The sequence below is a fragment of the Helicoverpa zea genome, chromosome 25 (genome assembly GCF_022581195.2).
Source record: "Helicoverpa zea isolate HzStark_Cry1AcR chromosome 25, ilHelZeax1.1, whole genome shotgun sequence".
In the NCBI taxonomy this organism is placed as follows: domain Eukaryota; kingdom Metazoa; phylum Arthropoda; class Insecta; order Lepidoptera; family Noctuidae; genus Helicoverpa; species Helicoverpa zea.
The window spans coordinates 2,082,194-2,101,181 of record NC_061476.1 but is presented as its reverse complement, the minus strand read 5'-3'; the positions used below and the strand labels follow the sequence as shown (position 1 = coordinate 2,101,181).

At 35.9% G+C, this 18,988-nt stretch overlaps 3 protein-coding genes across 4 annotated transcripts in view; 2 read left to right on the top strand and 1 right to left on the bottom strand.

The window, feature by feature from the left end:
• The window catches only part of LOC124642605 (filamin-A), an 82,240-nt gene extending 63,554 nt beyond the window's left edge, over window positions 1-18,686 (bottom strand). For both annotated transcript variants that reach the window (XM_047181107.1, XM_047181105.1), the window contains exon 1: window positions 18,491-18,686. The gene's annotated coding sequence lies outside the window, so the exon portion shown is untranslated. The remainder of the gene's footprint in view (window positions 1-18,490) is intronic.
• Window positions 2,676-6,485, top strand: LOC124642692. The gene is made up of 5 exons (XM_047181294.1): window positions 2,676-3,445; window positions 3,967-4,066; window positions 5,748-5,852; window positions 6,147-6,302; window positions 6,432-6,485. The coding sequence occupies exons 1-5, from the start codon at window positions 2,688-2,690 to the stop codon at window positions 6,483-6,485; spliced, it is 1,173 nt and encodes a 390-aa protein (XP_047037250.1). The 5' UTR covers window positions 2,676-2,687.
• LOC124642607 lies at window positions 7,543-11,263 on the top strand. Its single transcript, XM_047181109.1, has 5 exons — window positions 7,543-8,330; window positions 8,527-8,626; window positions 9,362-9,466; window positions 10,673-10,828; window positions 11,210-11,263. The coding sequence occupies exons 1-5, from the start codon at window positions 7,558-7,560 to the stop codon at window positions 11,261-11,263; spliced, it is 1,188 nt and encodes a 395-aa protein (XP_047037065.1). The 5' UTR covers window positions 7,543-7,557.
• Window positions 18,687-18,988: the final 302 nt, after the last annotated feature.

The following is an 18,988-nucleotide window of genomic DNA, read 5'->3' as shown; positions in this document are numbered from 1 at the left end:
ATGAAAGTGTAACAAACATGGACATCCACACAACTAAACTTTCACGTTCATAATTTTGACGTGACAACGTCTTATGAATCGATGGAGCCGGCTGCACGCACGAAAAAACATGACTCATGCGGCGTTACCTCGCTCTGAGGCGTTACCTCGCTCTGAGGCGTTACCTCGCTCTGAGGCGTTCCATCGCACAATCGGCCTACGCGTTCGGCAGCGTTCGACATCTTTCTCTCTCCCACTTGAGTGAGCGATGCGTCCGCGTAAACAGCTGCTATTCAATAATATATTTACATATTTTCGTCAAGTATGAAGTGCAGTGAAAAGTGAATGTGGTGTAAATTGTTTATAGCAACGATAATTGGGACGATAAAGGTAATGATTCTTTCGATATTAAATATATGTTCAGTGATATATTGTCGAATATTCGTGCTTTCATAATTAAAATAAATAGCATCAGTCCGCTAGTGCAGCGATTGTAGGTTATGCTATAACAAAACTATAATGTATTGTTGCTTTTCAGTGACTGATTCCCGGGGGCCCAGTAAGTGAGTTGGCGAGTCTCCACCTGCCATTTTAACATGTATTTAATACATTGTCATCGGCAGGTGCCATAGTTCCCGTAGTTTCCCCATTCCTAGTCCATTAGCATCCCATCACAATAGCCCAAGTAGTTTTCATCCATAGTTAGCAATAGTTTAGCACAGAACCGGGGATTGTCCTTGGGTACATTTCTATAGTGTATACAGGGATAATCGTCGGTTTTGTGTCACCATTTCATTAAAGTTGTCTCAAAAGGGCTTCAGCGTGTTGGCTTCGGCCCCACGTTCGCCTCCCAAAAATCCGGGACTCTATAGTCCCGAGGTCTGGTAGAGACATACAATAATAAAGGTAATAGAACTATTTCACGATGAGTAAAAAATCAATTGCTTTACTATTCGATCGAAATAATTATGGAGCATAGCCAGTGTTGGGCAAAATGAAATCTAACTACTGATTACTAACTACAACTACATATTGTAGTTAGTAATCAAAACTGCAAATTACATTAAATAATCGTAAAAAGTAGTTAAAAAATTTGATTACTAACTACAAATTGTAGTTGCAATCACGATTACGAGATTACTTTTTATAACTACCTATACATTTTAAATAATCAATCGCGCGTTCATGTACTGACTTGTCGTTTGCTAGTTAAGTATAGTTACCGGCACGGAAGTCGAGCCCTGACTTTCACCTGCGCAGAAGTGATTTATTGGGTCCCTTTGGTGGTATGAAGGGAGCGCGGGGGCGGCGGTAAAGCGGTGATTGGCCCGCAGCGCATCGCGTCATAGCCGTCACTCGGGATTGGTTCTTAGCTGCGGTTGACGTACGTCAGGACGACGAAACACTTCGGGCCAATTTAATTGACACCAATTTTTATAAAATATATTTTTCTTTTTTATAAAAAATGTTTTTCATTTAATTAAAGAATAAATTAAATTCGAGGTAAAAAATGTTAATAAGAAAAGTACCAAGGTACGAAGTAGTTTTTTCTTGTCAAACCAGAAAATTTAACCTATATTTTAAATTAGAAACACTTTTGATTATCTAATTCCATCCCAATTTCCATTTCTCAATTAAATCAATCAATATATTTTTTTCTTTAAATCACTGAGCCAGTATGAAATTACTTAGGGAACTTAGGAAAAAATAAATAAATATATTAAAAAAAAAATTGACATAATTGTATTTATGCGTACAAATAAATGTAACTTGATCAGTTCAATTATGATTTCCATTAACCTCCTTCTCTACATCCATACAAAATATCTATCAAACAAATAAAATGAAAATTTTCTTTTGAAAAATGCAACCATTCCATCAGTATTTTCTTATGACGTTGTCACGTTCAACTATCGTCAGTAAACCGACTTTACAGACAACCAATTTTAATTTAATATTTGGTAAGCAATAGTAGCTGACTAGCTAAGTATTTTTACCATATATCTTCTGATCTTGGGGACCTCTATTTTCTTAGACCAATCCTTCTTGCATTGTCTTTGTCACTAGCCGTTTTCCCGCAGTTTTTCCATCAGTCTTTGGGGTTAAAAAATGTATAGATAAGTATAGATTACATCATCACAACACCCAATTAGATCCCACCCGCATTCAGATCGAAAGCATAAAAACAATTTGACTAAATCCTCTAGGAATTCTCAACTCGCGATACATTCCTGAAATTACAACAACAGACTTAAAAATAGTGCCAGAGAAACAAAATTACGTAATCGCTCTGATTTTGTTGGACGATGTATAAATAAACTGAATTAACGATGCTTGTCTTTTAATTAAAAGTTTGAGAATAAAATTATGAGAGCTCTCTAAGAAATGTTTATTTTAAATTCACATATCTTGGGATTGAAAGACCACACAAACTTGATGGGGAAAATAACAGAAATAGTTTCAATTTTTTTTTTATAATTACAATAAATAACTATAGGTACTTATTACACTTGTTCTTGCTATGGCAATATCTGAATACTTCAGAAAAATAAATCAGTTAGTAAATGTAAGATATTGAAAGGGTTAAATCCGATCAAACTTCCACTTAATAAAATAACAATTAATTGCGCCTATTTAAGCGATTGAACAAATACTAACAAGCTCAATTTCTCACAAAGAAAAACTGGCAGTTCAAAAGTGCTACAAAAATGGAAAATAATTTTGAAAATTCACTAAAACTTTTCTTAATACCAATGCGAGTTGTTGGCACTCATCCTGAAATCCCAATAAACTTGAATTGGTTTATTCTTTACTCTTTAACTTATGGTCCTTTCACGATACTTGCAATTATCATAATTTACAATTCTTACTTGAATGCTACCAATGATGATTTTTCTGAAGCCTGCAAAAATGGGATTTTGAGCCTTACTTATTTCGGCGCCAGTCTGAACAATATCATCATGCTATGGTATCGGGATTCTATCAAAAACCTGCTTGACATGATGAAAAATGATTACAAAATGGCGGCCGGATTACCTCGCGACGAACAGCAGATTTTTCAAGAGTACGTCAGAAAGAAAACTTTAGTCTGCAAAGTTTGGCTCGTACTTTTCACAATATCCTGCAGTTTATTCAGTGTAAAAGCCATCCTTTTAATGGTGTACTATGCCATCATTGGTGAGCCTAAGCTAGTACATTTGTACGATCTAGTGTACCCAGATTTTATTGAAAGCAGGAAGGAAAATTTGTCTATATATCTTGTTATATACTTCTTTATATTCTCCTATGGTGTTTATGCTGGGTTTGTGTTCATGAGCTTTCTCCCATTTGGTCCTGTCCTCATGTTGCATGCCTGTGGACATCTCGAGATCACCAAGAAGCGTATTGAGACCTTATTTACCTCAGATACAAAGGATGTCAACGAAAAATTGAATGACATTGTAAAACTACTCCAATACACATACAAGTAAGTATGATTTGTAATATTTTGAGGATGTTTCTAATATACGGTTCATTAGAACAGATCGTAAAACAAATTAAGCCATTTGATAATCCAAATGGTGCATAAATGTAACGTAAATCATTTAGATTAAGTATAAATTTAATTTAATTTGCAATTTTGTTGAGAATCTGTAGGAAAATCCTTGCTCAGTCTGAGTAGGCTGGAAGAAATGACTGCATGAAAGGCCAAAGTGTTTATTCCATATTATAATCCCTTTGGTTCCAGTTCAGGAATGAAATTAGTAGTCCCCTGACCTTCATTAACGTCTTGATGTAAAACTGCTTAAAAGCTCTTTATTAAGAAAGTGTTTACCATCAAAATACCACCAAAGATACAAACACCAATAACTTTAACAAGACAGACCTACACACTACAAACACAACATATTAAAAACCAGCCAAACTAAAATCTTATGAACTCTTAGCCGTAGTAAATAAAACCGTATTTCAAAATAAACAAGACATAACAACTGTATAATGTTACAGTTTCGTGGAAACCGTGAAGGAGTGCTTCAAAGTATTTTACGAAGCTACACTGAAATTGTCCGCCCTTGCTCTACCCGTCACATTCTACGCCTTGTTGGATGTAAGTAGACAAGCGGGTAGGTAAAATCAAGATTTAGAAGGCATCCTGCAACGTCATCGACCACAATTTGTACAGACTACAGCACATTAGGCTACTCTAACCTGTTAAATCTTTTAAAAGAAGACAGATTGTAGTAACTTGGATGATATTTGGCGACTGTTTTCGAAAGAGAACAGTCATCTGCGCAGGACACATTAAATCGTTGTTCATTCAGCTACCAACGTCTGAGTCCAACCAACCGAATGACCGATAGCAGGGGTATTTACATGTGGTAGCATTTCTTTGTGTGTTGCTTGCACATCATTTCAACTTAGACGGGCACAGTACTCTCTATTGACTCAATCTGGTAGTCGAATAGCACAGCAATCTGACGAGATCAGGGAGACATTTTTTCACTGTTGCATCGATCTGCAATTCCAAAAACATGGTCAATCTGACCAACTATTCAAATATCATCACTAGAGCCGTTAAAATAAGGACGAAAATAAATACCTAAGCCGATGTTTGAGATGCTTGATGTTGATATTTTAACAATGTTTGTGCAACGCTAGTGTTTATTAGCAGTGAAAACTTCGTGCGTATTCTAAAGTGCATAACAGAAAGCTCACTATGTATTATTATAAACTACATATTCTTACTACGGTTTACCAGCATTCTTAATAAACTGTTAAATCCGTTCGTAGGTTCTAAGTCGCACTGGATTCACACGGGTTTTCATTACTTGAAGCTTCTTTAAAAGTATCTATTATATAAAGTATTGAAGAAAATTGCATGAAAATCCAATAAATAGTTTTATGTATATCTCAAACAGCCAGACTTGCATAGGTTATGTTAACTCTCTCATCTCGACATTATCCCGCTGTCTTACTGATTCAATAAACCTTTCTTCATTCTTATTTAACTCGTTAATGTGCTTAGACTAGTTTAGGCACTTAATCCTCTTCGCAAACCGATCAAATTACAGCATTAACCACGCTTATACGAATTCATTCACTAAAGCTCAGTCTCAAATCAAAGTCTCCATCATGTTGGCACTTCACCAAACTATAACATCATTCTATTATTTCTCGGTGATTCAACGAAAAAATATCCCAGTACAACCGGACGACAAAATTGAGCTGTAACATCAAATTAATGAGGTTTTATATCGATTTTTAGTTTTTTTTTCTATAATATATAATAAATATGTAATATATAATATATATGTTTTGTAAGTTCTCCATAGTGTATTAAATAAATAACTAAATAAATAAATAATTTTTTTTTTTACAAAACATGTAGTGGGTAGACAGTTCTATTGGACTAGAAAACTGGGTGAGTCAGATTGTGAATAAATCACTCGATAGGATAATTTGTCTTGCTGGATGCTGGAAATCTCATTCCACAGCTATGTCTTAATATTTTCTCAGCAAATAGTAAAGATAAATATATTGAGACAGGGGTTTTCGTTTCTGGAGCAGCTGTAGTACTATCTTGCCTAATATTTGAATGATTTTAAATAATAAAAGTAAATAAAAAGGAAAATGTGAACCCAGGTGAAACTTCTACTGAAAGATAGGTCTTTTAGGACTTGGTAGGAACACATTCTATAATTTAGGTACCAACTATTTCCTATGAAATTAAATAAATGAAATTAGGCCAACATGAAAGACGATGTCATAGTTCAAACTTCTATTTTCAGGGATTGCAACATGGAGAATTTAGCTTGGAATTCTCATCGTTTATTCTGAGTGGCATAGCATTGAGCAGTGCTCCTTGTTACTACAGCGACTTGCTTCTAGAAAAGGTATACACGGAAAATAAAACCTCCAACGCCCCATAAAAGATGCAGTTTCTATAGAAATTCTGCTGTCTTTTGGTATTCTTGTAAGCGTGTGTATGTACTTCATTTTGGAATTATTTTCAAGATACATTTATTATTCTGGTTGCAATTAAATCAGACGGAAGAGTCAAGTTATTACTAACTACCCTTCTGTTATCTTTCTTATAAACGATTATGTCCTTTTACAAATTAATTTGTTTCGTAGAGTTTAGGTAAGCTTATCGATACAAGCAATTAAGATACATCTAATTCTTTTAGGGTAGAGAAGTAAGTCTAGCACTATACACGTGTGGCTGGGAACAGGAGTACAACCGGCGCGCGCGCAGCACTATACTGTTGCTGCTGATTCGCAGTTCGCGACCAATAGCAATGCAGACCATGTTCGCCACGCTTTGTCTCATTGCACTCACTGAAGTAAGACCTCTCTCTTTATATTTAAAATATTTCAAATGTCATAAATAAAATGAAAAATGTGTATTTTGGAGATCGTTTGAAAACTCATGATTTTTTTAATAATGTGTTTTTTTTTTTCATTTATTTCAGATGTTTCAACAGGCGTACACCATATTTAATCTCATTAATGCTGTTTTGACTTAAATCTATTTATTAAGTTTCGTAATGTATCAACTAAATCACATTACATTTTGCAAAAACTTTATCTTTGTTATTAGATATACACTTGCACTCAATCAATAGAAGCCTGTTTATGGAACTATTAGTAGATACTTTTATTTATTACCCTGTACCCGATGAGCAATATCGGCAAATAACAATCATATAAACACCACCAAAACCAGATAAAATCTATACATATAAACAAAAATTAATGCCACTTTTCGTTGTAATTTTATAACTCAAGAACGGTCTCACCTATCCAAACCAAATGTTTAGGCTTTGTTCTGACTTATAGTAGATAGTAGTAGATGGTTTATCTGAAGTTTGCACAAATCGCTGTCGGTCGGTGGTTCTTCATTTATCACACTTTTTGCAACAAAATGGACTTTTTTGTACTGCGGGCTGAATGAAGATTGTACTGCGGGCCAGTAGTATGTTATAAAAAAATTACGTCATTTTAAAAAGTACCTAATTTAAAAAATATTCCTGAAAGAAAGCTGTCAACAGGCTCTTCAATTAGGCCTTGACGAGCGACGCTTGTAATCTAGACTTCAACGCTCAAGTCTGTAAGAATATAGGTGACAGATATTACACCTTCGTGGTGAAAAATTAGAAGCTTTTATGCGAGTTTCAATCAAACGATGACATTTGTAAGTGAAATGTAATTGGAATTGTTTAATGCGAAGTTTGTTGCTGAAGTTTTTGTGCAATATCTTACTCAATATTTTAAATGAGAAAGTTTGTTAGAATGTATTTATGTATGTTTGGTCAAGATTTTTCACGCAAAAACTGCTTAATGACTTGATGAAACATGGCACTATACAATACTAAAGCTTTTTTCCATGTATGAGAAGTCTCTCGAGGGGTAGATAAAAACGCGAGTGGAATCTAATGTACCACATAATATGGTACAGCGATATCATAGAATCAAAAGAGTAGTTTCTAGAATATTATTTTCACTTGATCTGCCTCTTAACTCAGCTTATAAAAGGTGCTAAGCTTGATCATTATCACTTAATCCGCTGTGGTAGCGACAGTATCACAAGACCATAAAATGAAAGATATGGAAGTCAATTACGACAAAATATTCAAAGTAAACATAAAAGCTATGACACTAAACCAGTGTCACCCAGACATACCAAGAAACAAGAAATGGTTCTTCCGTTTCTTCATCACCCATGGGATTTTCTCTCTAGTATTTCTGATCATCATGTACAATATAATTTTCCATGATTTGGCAAACAATGACTTCTCGAAGACATGCCAGGATGGGACCTTATCAGTCGTTTATATTGTAATCACTTTTCAATATACCATCATGGTTTGGAAACAAGACTTACTGAAAGACATGATTCATATCATGAGGAACGATTTTGAGGCTATCATGGTTTCTAACCGCGAAGATCAGGAGGTGGTTTTGAAGTACGCTCAAAATGGAGCTTGGGTTGGCAAGCAATGGTTGCTGATATCCATATCAGCATCCAGTATGTTCCCTTTGAAAACCACCGTAACCTTCATTTACAATTACATTATTGGAGAATTTGAGTTAATCCCTATTTACGACTTAGTATACCCTCCATTTATAGAGAAAAGAAAAGATAGTTTGTTCGTTTATTTTTCTCTTAATGTTCTTTTAATATATTATGCTATATATGCTGGGTTGATGTATACTTCTTTCGTGCCTCTGGGACCGACTTTTATGCTGCACACTTGTGGAAGATTGGAGCTGCTAACCAAACGAGTGAATAGATTATTTGAAGATAACAAAGGGGATGAAATAATGGTGGAACTCAGAAATATATGTGTGGAATTACAGCGTATTTATGAGTAAGTATACCTACATATAGTTTTTCTATTACGCTTAACTTAAATACACTTAGCTAAATCAACAGCATTAACATACCTAATACCTATGTAAGAGAGATCTTTAATGGTCCTTTGACAACAAAATTGTTATTTGTTAGGTTATTTACATACTTTGATAAGCAATTGATATGAATATTGTTCTCATATATATTTGCAGTTTGGTTGACCATATCAAAGACACATTTAGAGTGGCATATGAACTCACTCTAAAAGCTACGACCATTATTTTGCCTATTACGGTATATGAAGTTCTCGAGGTAAGTTTCTTAAATATACTCTATTATAACTACGTAACAATTAATATAAAATCTTGAACTTATAATAGATAAGATATACCTAGATTAAAAGGTCAAGAGATGGTTTTTCATCAAATCAAAATCCGTTCAGTAGTTTAGTTTAAGAGGACGAATTGGAATTTTTGGCGCCAAGGATCTCAATTTTTCTCAGTAAATACAAAACGGATCAAAATACAACTTGGTTACCTGAAAGTTCATGATATAAACCTTATTTTGTTAGACGTAGAAACATGATTAGGTAACTTTTATAACAGAGAAAAATATATCAAACATACCTTTTTTTAAAAAGAGATTCACATATTATGGGCAAACGGGACCGATTTAAGCCTCTTAACTTTTTTAGTAGTTGAGTATATACATACTCTTTAAAATTGTAGAAGGATTTTTTATCAAATTATCATTTCTAAATAATAAAATTACAAAACCATTTTGTCGCTTACGACTTTTAGTTATAAGCTAGCGCGCGTATTGTTATCCTCGCCCCGCTCAGACGCTCCGACCCCTTTTGGAATTATTGTTGTCCAATTCGTCGCCTTAATAACACATCCAAAGCGTTTATGGTATTCGTGTATGTAATGAGCCTGATGTTTCAAATGAACAAAAATATTGAAATTCCTCCACCAAGAATCTTATAAACAGAGCCTTGATTTCAGATTGACGTGTTTATTTATACTCGTATCTAATGAATGTTTCCAGTCCTTCGGCCGAGGGGAGTTTAGTTTGGAGTTCATCACGTTTATATTCGGGGGCACTTTGATCAGCAGCTCTCCGTGTTACTATAGCGAATTGCTTATGACAAAGGTTGGTTACTATTGTTCTAGTATAAGTTAACGTAAGTAGTATGAGAATAAGTTAACGTAAACTAAATATGGCAGCAACTAAATATCTCATAACAGCTTTTCCTGCTCAGATGTTTACGCGCGACACTTTGGGAGCGACAAACACCCCCACTGTCGAAAAGCACCCTTACGATTCGTTTAAAAAAACTGAGTGGAAAAGTTACAAGTAGTGTGGAAGCGCTTTGTGGCTAAAGCAGAAAAGTTTATTGTTTATACTTACGCGCTTATTTCTGGAACTGCTGAGGGATTTTTTAATTTCTTTCAGTATCTATTAGCCTATTTATTGAAAAAGTTAAGAAATAGTTTGTGTAAAATAGTTCCCACGGGGCATGGTCCATTGGCCGCAGCTAGCCTTAGTTATAAGTATGTCATACCATCTTATCTGTTTCTAAATCTTCGCAAACTAGTTGAGTGAGACACGGTCAGACGGAACGATTCTACTAAGATTATTTACCTGGCACTCTGCCAAACTCTAGCCCTTTAATTTGCAAGTAATTTTACAGAATTCACATTTATTTTCTTTTGTTGTTTTTTTCTATGTGTTGACACTTGGGTGACAATAAATATGTCAGTTTAATAGACTTTCAAATTCTAAAATTTTTTCGAAACAAAAAGTTTTTTCGTTCAACTTTGTTTCATTTGTTTGACATGAAAATCAACTTTCTGTTACATATAGTTTTGTTTAGTGTGTCACAAAATTGTAACACAACTATTCAGTGTATGAATTCCCCAACTAGTCCTATATCAGCTCAAAACACCTTTAAAAATGTCCTTATTATCACACATAAATAACTAATTCATAAACAAGAATAAAATATATTATTGTGTGTTCCGAATCGGCCACATCTAAGAACTTTTTTATAATTCGCTAAAATTATTTTGAAGATCGTCTACAAACTCCAAAATTATCTACGTAGGTACAACGTCTACTATGAAAACATTCCTTATTTTTTGTCATAATATTCTCTCATATACAGGCCAGTAAGTCTGACACCAGTCTTACCAAGGGGTATCGGGTTGCCCGGGTATCTGGGTTGAGGAGGTCAGATAGGCAGTCGCTTCTTGTAAAGCACTGGTACTCAGCTGAATCCGGTTAGACTGGAAGCCGACCCCAACATAGTTTGGGAAAAGGCTCGGAGGATGATGATGATGATTCTCTCATATACAGGGTGAAGAATTCCGCCAAGCAGTATACTCTTGCGGCTGGGAGCGGCTGTACGACCGGCGCGCGCGCAGCTCCTTAGCACTCATATTGGAACGCGCGCTCCGCCCTACGGCCATACGAACCATGTTCAGAACTGTTTGTTTGGATGCTTTGGCTGATGTAATTTTTTATAATATTTATACAAACTTATTTAAACAAAAATAAATCTAGACAAGTAACTTTATCAGTTTTAAGTTAGCCATTTCAGGCCTTCTCAGTGCGCAGTAGGTAACTTTGATTTGAACGAATTTTGAAAGTTATTTAAATAATCTGTAAGACAATACAAAGTACCTAAGAAGTAGTTTTAAAGGCTGGCAAATTCGTGAATGAATTATAAATAGGTATATGCTACTTAGCAAAAAATAAAATCTTCAACAAGAGCAACTAAACCCTAAGGTGTTAATTTTACACAGACTACATAAAACCCAAACAAAAAACAGTATAAAGTTTTATCTCACGGAAAACACTGTCATTAACTTTTACGATGTGTCTCTTTTTCAGCTTTTCCATCAATCGTACGCCATCTTTAATCTGATGAACGCCATGTGGAATTAAGACGTTACAGTGGATTACATCATGAGATTAGGGAGCTTTTTATCAAGAAAGCTTGCTAATGAGATAAATATTTTAATTACTAATACTATTTACATATTGCCACGTATATTATAGTACAAATAAATAAAAAAATAATTTAGGTAGGTAAGTAGTCTACTTATTTTCATTGCTCTGACTCCGTTTATTATTGCAGAATAAAGTCCTTTGTGCGCGTGTTTAAAATATTGTTCAAAATCATACACAGGCAACCACCCTTACAAAGTTTTGTTTATTTTTAACGTTTCTTTAACTGTTCAAAACCAGTGTTTTACATAGAGGAGTGCCTATCTGACCTCCTCAACCCAATTATATAACAGTAAAAGAGTAATTTTTTATAAGTCAATTATTGGCGGATGCAAAAAAAAACAATCATAAAGCTTGTGGCACATTGTAGCAGCACGGCAACAGCACGGCAGCAGCACGGCGTCGCCTCGAATTAAGACTACGGCTAGCTGTCAGCGCGCTAACCACGCGCTGTCCGCTCGCCGTCGGCGCGCCGTTGGCGCTCCGTTGGCGCGCCGTTGGCGCGCCGGCCGCGCGCCGGCCGCGAGGTGTAAGCTTGCTGTCACCGCAAACTCAATATTATTTTAAGACGATTATGATTGATGTTATGATTGAACATGACGCAATGACGTTGTTTCGCTGCCGGCTCGGAGTCGGCGCGCAATTAGCACGCCGTCGGCGCGCTGTACGCATGAGGACCGCTCGCTTGCAGCACGCGGGCGGCGAGTCGAGTTGTGTGGAAGCGGCAAGCACGCTGACTGCTCGCCGTTGGCTTTTTTATATTGACATTACGAAATATCTTATAATATACACGATTTAATGCTCTAAATTGAATGACACCTTAAATGCTGGTGTGGAGCCATGCTGTTGCGGTGCCGCTATAATGTGCCATAACCTTAAATCATCATAGATAAGTAGTAAGTTTTTCTGCAACATAGTTTATTTGCTACTTTGTATCGCGACACGAGACATGTGTTGGAAATTAATTCTAGTCTTGTTTATTGATATGTGTGAGATTCCGAGCACAGATATTAGGTCATAGATTATGTAGGCTAATAGGTATGCAGATGATTGAAGAAACTAAACTGTGAATAATAAATGCCTCGTTGGTCCAGTTGTATCATTGCGCGACCGTTACGCTCGAGGTATCGGGTTCGATTCCCAGGTCGGATGGGTTTTAACACTTTCTCAAGGCAGCCCGGAGCCTGGATACTGGCAATTGATAAACCCGTGCTTCGAAGAGCACGTTAATGTCGGTCCTGAGCTTGATCGTCCTCCGGTCGTGAAGGAATAGTGAGTGAACCTGTGTTTGCGCAAATGCTCGTGCACGGTACTCTGTCCTGCGCAGCTAAATTATCTCTACAAGAAAACAGCAAAAATAAGCTGCTGTTATGATGTTGGTACTATATACTATGTAGTAAATGACTGCAAAACTGTCAAAATGCTACAGCAAAAAGCATCAAATGGCTGATTCAGAGTGACACAGTTATTTGAACTATTACAGATAACTGAATAAATGATACTGATCAGATCAGAGTTCACGGTAAGTCTCTCAATCCATATTTTGATTCATATTTACCTAAACACAGGCAAAGATACTTCCACATCCATTAAACATTCCCTACCTCTAGAAAAGCTGCCTAGGAAATAAGAAACTGCTTCAAAAATAGCCCGTTAAAAGCTCTTCTGAATAATAAAAGAGTCTATAAGTGTAACTACCAAGTATCGGGTATCAGGTTGCCCGGGATACTGGGTTGAGGAAGTCAGATAGGCAGTCGCTTCTTGTAAAGCACTGGTACTCAGCTGAATCCGGTTAGACTGGAAGCCGACCCCAACATGATTGGGAAAAAGGCTCGGAGGATGATGATGAAGTGTAACTACCAAGTAAAGTATCCCTCTTCAAAGAGATACTTACAAACAATTTTCTCAGAAAACGTGAGAAAGGAAGTGTGTTGAACAAGGTACTTGGATATACGGATATTACTTAAGGTTTTTTTATGGTTACTACGAAGGGTTACTGAAAACCTATTTTTAGTTGAGTTTGTGTAGGTAATATAACTCTATTTCTCAAATATTTTACCAAGACATTGGAAGGAGAAATTGCTATGGATTGCCAACTGGTTTCCCCCAAGATTATTTATTATTGCTATGTTATTAGTTAAATGGTTTAGCCTTTTTATCCGGTCGTGAAAAATCATTCCCAGGGAACAAAGACGAAACGAGACAAAAGCTAGTGCCTAAGTTACAACAGGGTTACGAAATATTACTTAGGCACAAGCTTTTGTTACATTTTTTCACACGAATTTAATTTTTGCTAACGTAATTGCAACCGACATTAGGCTGCGTACCCACTAACGCGGAAACAGCTGAAGCGATCGCGATACTAATTGTGAAGCAGATGACAGGAGTAACGACACGTAGCGGAGACGATGGGTTGCCAGCATACCTTGATAATTACCTGTTGATATTTTAGTATCGTATTAGTTTAATTGTTTTAAAATATATTGCGATATTCGTATGTGGTATGATATTTTCAGAATTAGAGAGCACATTTACTAAGGAAGTCGTTCAGACGGGACGCGGTTTAAAGCATGGGGGAAGCTAATACCTACCTATAACATAATTTGCTAGATATTTGGTAAATATTTATCAGAAAAAACGGGCTCTTATAGAAAAAACGTCATTTCATGTCCTTTTTATAAATACGGAACTACTTTTTATAACAGCCTGCGCGAGTCCCACTCGCACTCGGCTGTTTATTTTTTGGCGAGAACTGTTCCTACGCTCATTTAACTAACCTTATGACTAAAGTCAAGCCTCACCCTTAACCTACACCGCTTTCATTTCAGTCCTGCCGTCCAGTATAAATAAGCCTATTAATCATAATTCCTCGCTGGACGGACAGACGGACAGTTAAAACGACCCGTGATGACTTCCTCCTCGAGATCTAAAGTGGATACACATGTCGCAGACCGAAAAATATGATCTAGACTGGAATTATTAGCTAGATTTATTACGCAGGTTTAATATGCAACAACGTTGTGATTGATTTTCTCGAAAGGTGTATGCGTTTTCACTAAGGAACTTCGATTTTACTAAGGAAACAGCTTAATAAAATAAAAGATTAATTAGAGAAATTGAGAACCTCCTCCTTTTTGGAATGTCGCTTAAAGACTACATTAAGGAACACAATGTTTAGAACTTTTTAAGAACTACGAATTTGAGATAGATGTTTTGAGCCACTCTATGGAACCCTGAAGGAAGGTAACCTAGAGGCAAACCAAGAAAGCACTGGGGAGACCTTAACCTTCGTAACCGATTGGCCACAACACACTCACGAAAGAATATGGCGGAGAGACCTTTGCCCAGCAGTTCAGGCATAAACCATCACAAATAAACAGTAAACAATTCCCTGTAACTTATCCCACGCCTTCAATAAATCAACCTATATTTTCCTCACTTTAAAAAACTCATGTTTTTGAACTGTGAAGCCCACACCTTCCGTCCCACAAACAATATGAGTATTCAACACAATATAGATACAATGGTACACTAAGGATGACAACATCACATGACTAGCCAGTGGGCGACTGATCCCACTATAAAACACAAATTATAAATAACTTTGTTACATTAATTGGCTCAAGAATCACGTTTTTAGTAGGAAGTTTATTTTTCTGAAAAATATTGAGTCCGTATTTTTTTTAGCTGGTTACATTTTCGTGATTTGAAATAAGGACTGTTCAGCGTAATACCTCTTTTGTTGGATTGGCTAACATCTAGTAAAAGCTTGTTTCTTATAAAACTAGCTTCTGACAGCACCCTCCCGTGGGAACTAGGTACTTAACTTTTATAATTGCATTTAATGCAAACAAAGTATCTCAGTGAATGACTTTTTCCAAACATCTGAAAATCTGATGGAAGTTTATTTTTTAAAGCATAAATTCTCCGAAGAAACTGGCAACACCATTCGTTAATGTCAAACTGTCGGGTTTTACACGCAGCCCTATTACTTTTCCCGAAGCATATTCGAATGAAACATGCATGCTTTTGCAATGTTTTTGTTGATAAAGACATCCTGCATCTTATATATAAAAATGTAGGTAAATATCGAGTTAATTCCTAAACTTTTCAAATTGGGAATTATGAGGGCAACATTGAGCACTATTTGGGCACCATAAACAAGGTATTAATGCGCATATAGCGACTAGCCAAGTTAAAAAAAAAAAAAAAAAAAAAAAAAACAAGGTATTCGATACATAGGCATAATCGTATTCAGTAGCATAATTTTACTAACCATTTTCATATTAAGCTCCTTTAGAATCATAAAAAATGTTCAGGTAGGGAACACAGGATGTGTTAGATATAATCTTACATCAATACACTTAAAACAACTAGGTAAAAACCAAAACAAAATAGGTCAGAACCAAAAAAAAAACATATTGAGCACGTTTAACTAAATGACACGAATCTACCATATCAAAGGGACTTGCAGACGGCAACACTCTATAAATACTCCACCCGGGTAAAGCATAACATTAGCTATAAATTAAATCGGCTAATGTTTACACTGGCTAGAGTACATGATTTATTCCGCCTTCTCAATATTGCGTGGCGTGTGCGCATCTTTTTGACATTTATTGTGTACTGACGGGTTGTTAAGGGGTTTTCAAAGGACACTGGCATGTTTTTGGTCCTTTATTTAGGGCCAAAGGACCAAATGAAAGATGACATTGTTGTAATTCAGTTTTAAGTAGATGTTCTTTGTGTTTGTTTGTGTGATAAAGAAAATATATACAGCCGAAAATGTGATGTTACTGTCCCAAGCAAGGACTTCAACACGGGCCAAACAACGCATAGGAGAATAAGTATTGACCCTGCTACTATCTATATCTAAATTCAAACTATATGATGTATACCCACTTATTACTACCTATGTATTTCCGAAATTGAGCAAATACTTCAATATTAGCGGTTTGTGCATAAAATACATAGGTTTATCGTTTTTAGAAGTAAATAATGCAAACGGTAATTAAAACCTTTGAAGTTAATATACTTAATGTTACAATAACTATCGTGTGTACGTACATAAATCGTAAATAAAATTAACGTCTAGACTAGCCCATTAACGTATTGGCAGACTGTTGTTCTCAATTGGAGGTAATAAATACACGTTAACGAGTTTTACAGGGTTTAACATACAAATAATACTGAAATTCTATTGGCCCACACGTAAACAAAGTTTTCACCTCATCTTCACTAATATAAAAAGACGATATTTTTTATCGTTTAGGTATGTATACCTACTCTAAAGGCTCCGAAACTACCTAAGCGATTTGAAAATCAAAATCAAAATTCGTCTATGCAAACTTGACTGCAAAACAGCACTTTACGATCGTCAGAAATTTACAAAAGACAGCCCCCAAAACGCCCACCCTTCACCACTTCCTATGTGTTTTTGCTGGGAAGAAGAAGTGGCGCAACAAAAAATTCATTCACTCTTGGTGCGGGCAGTAGTTTCCACGTGACGCGATTAAAATCGCGGGAAAACCTTATGACATTTTTACTCTCTCATTAATATACACATACTAAAGTTACACCAAGTAATAAGAAAGGTTGCAGTTGCAAACATTTTCATCTATTGAACCTTGGATTTTTTTGGACTCTGTGTTTATTGAGAAGGGGGTAAGGCAACTGTGGCAGCTACAAAAAAATAAAAGTTCTCGTCACGTCTATAGATACAATAACTTTTTTATTTTTAGTTTAGATAGTTAGCTACGAAATCGCCGACGTATCAAGGACAGACCAGGATAACATAGCCTGCTAAAATAATTTACAATATCGGAAGCCCCTTTATCGTCACAAACGTCACCTTCATAGTGTTAGAGTATTGGATACCGAACATTGAAACTGCATGCAAATTGCAGGAAACGCCAAAATGTCGGCAACTCATTAACAAAGTAAAAACAACACCATTAATTACGACACTGATTTTAGAATACCGTGTTCTAGGTAACCACAAAATGGTTTGAAATTCATCCTTGTCCTATATACCGTTGCTAATTAATTAAGGAACCAGACAGTAACGACGTAAATAACTTTAGACTACATAAATATTGTGAACGTTGAGATATAATGTCGTACGTGACATGATAGGGACGTCGCTTGTCACGTACACTAGATGAATAACTTATAGGAGTACAACTGAAGATTTTGTGCAGTTGACAACTGTTAATTTTCAAGAGTAAGTACTTAAAATAGCATGTCTTGTTTTCACTGACTGTTTTGTCAACGGCATCAAAAACAGTCAAACCATAAAAAAATGGTCGACTATTTGAAAGTTTACAATTCGAACGATAGATCTTAAATTACTGTCACATTATTCTTATCGAAGGACCAAAATTAAAAAGGTTTAAACCGAGTTCCATTTTTGAAGTTAGTGGCCAAGCAAATATCTATTGGTCTTCAGAAAATGACAAAAGTATTTATTTGGAAATTATTCTTAACTTAATAGGCAGTTAAAATACATAAAGGCAGTGAAAATCAAGCCCGGATTGCTGCTTTATTTTAATACTGACAATCGAGCTTCCCGAAAAATATAAGTCCGTGAAAAACGCTATTGTTACGCCAGAATTAAACTAGACAAGAGATTGTCTTCGCTAAATTGTGAAACTTTACGAAACAAATCGTTATTTCAGTCTTTTTCCATTCAACTGCAACTAATAGCTTCATTCAAAAATATTAATAGAAGACGTCCTACACAAAAAATCACGAGGGGATACATTTAAAATAACGGTATAGAAGCAAATCCTAAAATAGCGAGTTCAGCTAACCGATTACATCACATCGTGACATTCTCGATCCTACCCGTTTAATATTACTCGTAATTTGTGAGAAATCCAGCATTTATGCCAAGCCCAATTTAATGTCTTTCTGCGTAATAATTAGTCCACTGAACGCACTTGGACAATTTGGCAGAGGAAAACAACGATTTAACAAGCTCTAAAACCGTTTTGAAACGTTTAGTAACAATGTAAAATCTATTTACTATAAGCTCTTATAATAATTCTACCTTACCTTACAGTAGCTTATTTTAATGAAAAAGATATCACTCACAGAACACTCCTAAAAAGGTTGTAAAGCACAAATAAAATAGGCTGTTTAAACAAATTCCATTGCACTTACTTCCGGGGCGGAAAACTCGATAGCACAAGATGGCGTCAAAAGCGCGCGAAAAGTATCGGGCGGCTTGTACTATCGACGGATAGGGTATCACAACTGCGTCGTTATATAATTATATTATTATCAAGTTTATGAGTGTCGGGTGTTGGAATTTTTATCGCGTAGTCTGCGCCCGTCCAGTGAACATTCGTGACTAAGACGGTTTCACGTGGTTTTAATATAAAATTTAGGTGGCACGGGTGAAATGCTGGCCGAGTAACGATGTATTTTGGATCGCGTCATAAAGTCATGCGACGCTGCTGCAAGGGAACATTAAACTAGTCGGTACATGAGCTGAGTCACGGAGAACACCGTTTGTGATATGCACTAGTTTGGGTAATAACCTTCTTTATGAAAACTAGAAAAAAAAGCAGAAAAAGTATTTCGAAAAATTATTTTCCGATCATTTTTATTCCGATTAGTGTAAGATGACTACCTATAGGGCGTCGTCAAATTCAAACT

Coding starts and splice junctions, on each gene's coding strand:
- LOC124642692 (XM_047181294.1), top strand. CDS start 2,688: ATGGAAAATAATTTTGAAAATTCACTAAAACTTTTCTTAATACCAATG. Junction 3,446..3,966: donor CTACTCCAATACACATACAA/GTAAGTATGATT, acceptor ATAATGTTACAG/TTTCGTGGAAACCGTGAAGG. Junction 5,853..6,146: donor GCGACTTGCTTCTAGAAAAG/GTATACACGGAA, acceptor TAATTCTTTTAG/GGTAGAGAAGTAAGTCTAGC.
- LOC124642607 (XM_047181109.1), top strand. CDS start 7,558: ATGAAAGATATGGAAGTCAATTACGACAAAATATTCAAAGTAAACATA. Junction 8,331..8,526: donor GAATTACAGCGTATTTATGA/GTAAGTATACCT, acceptor ATATATTTGCAG/TTTGGTTGACCATATCAAAG. Junction 10,829..11,209: donor GTTTGGATGCTTTGGCTGAT/GTAATTTTTTAT, acceptor TCTCTTTTTCAG/CTTTTCCATCAATCGTACGC.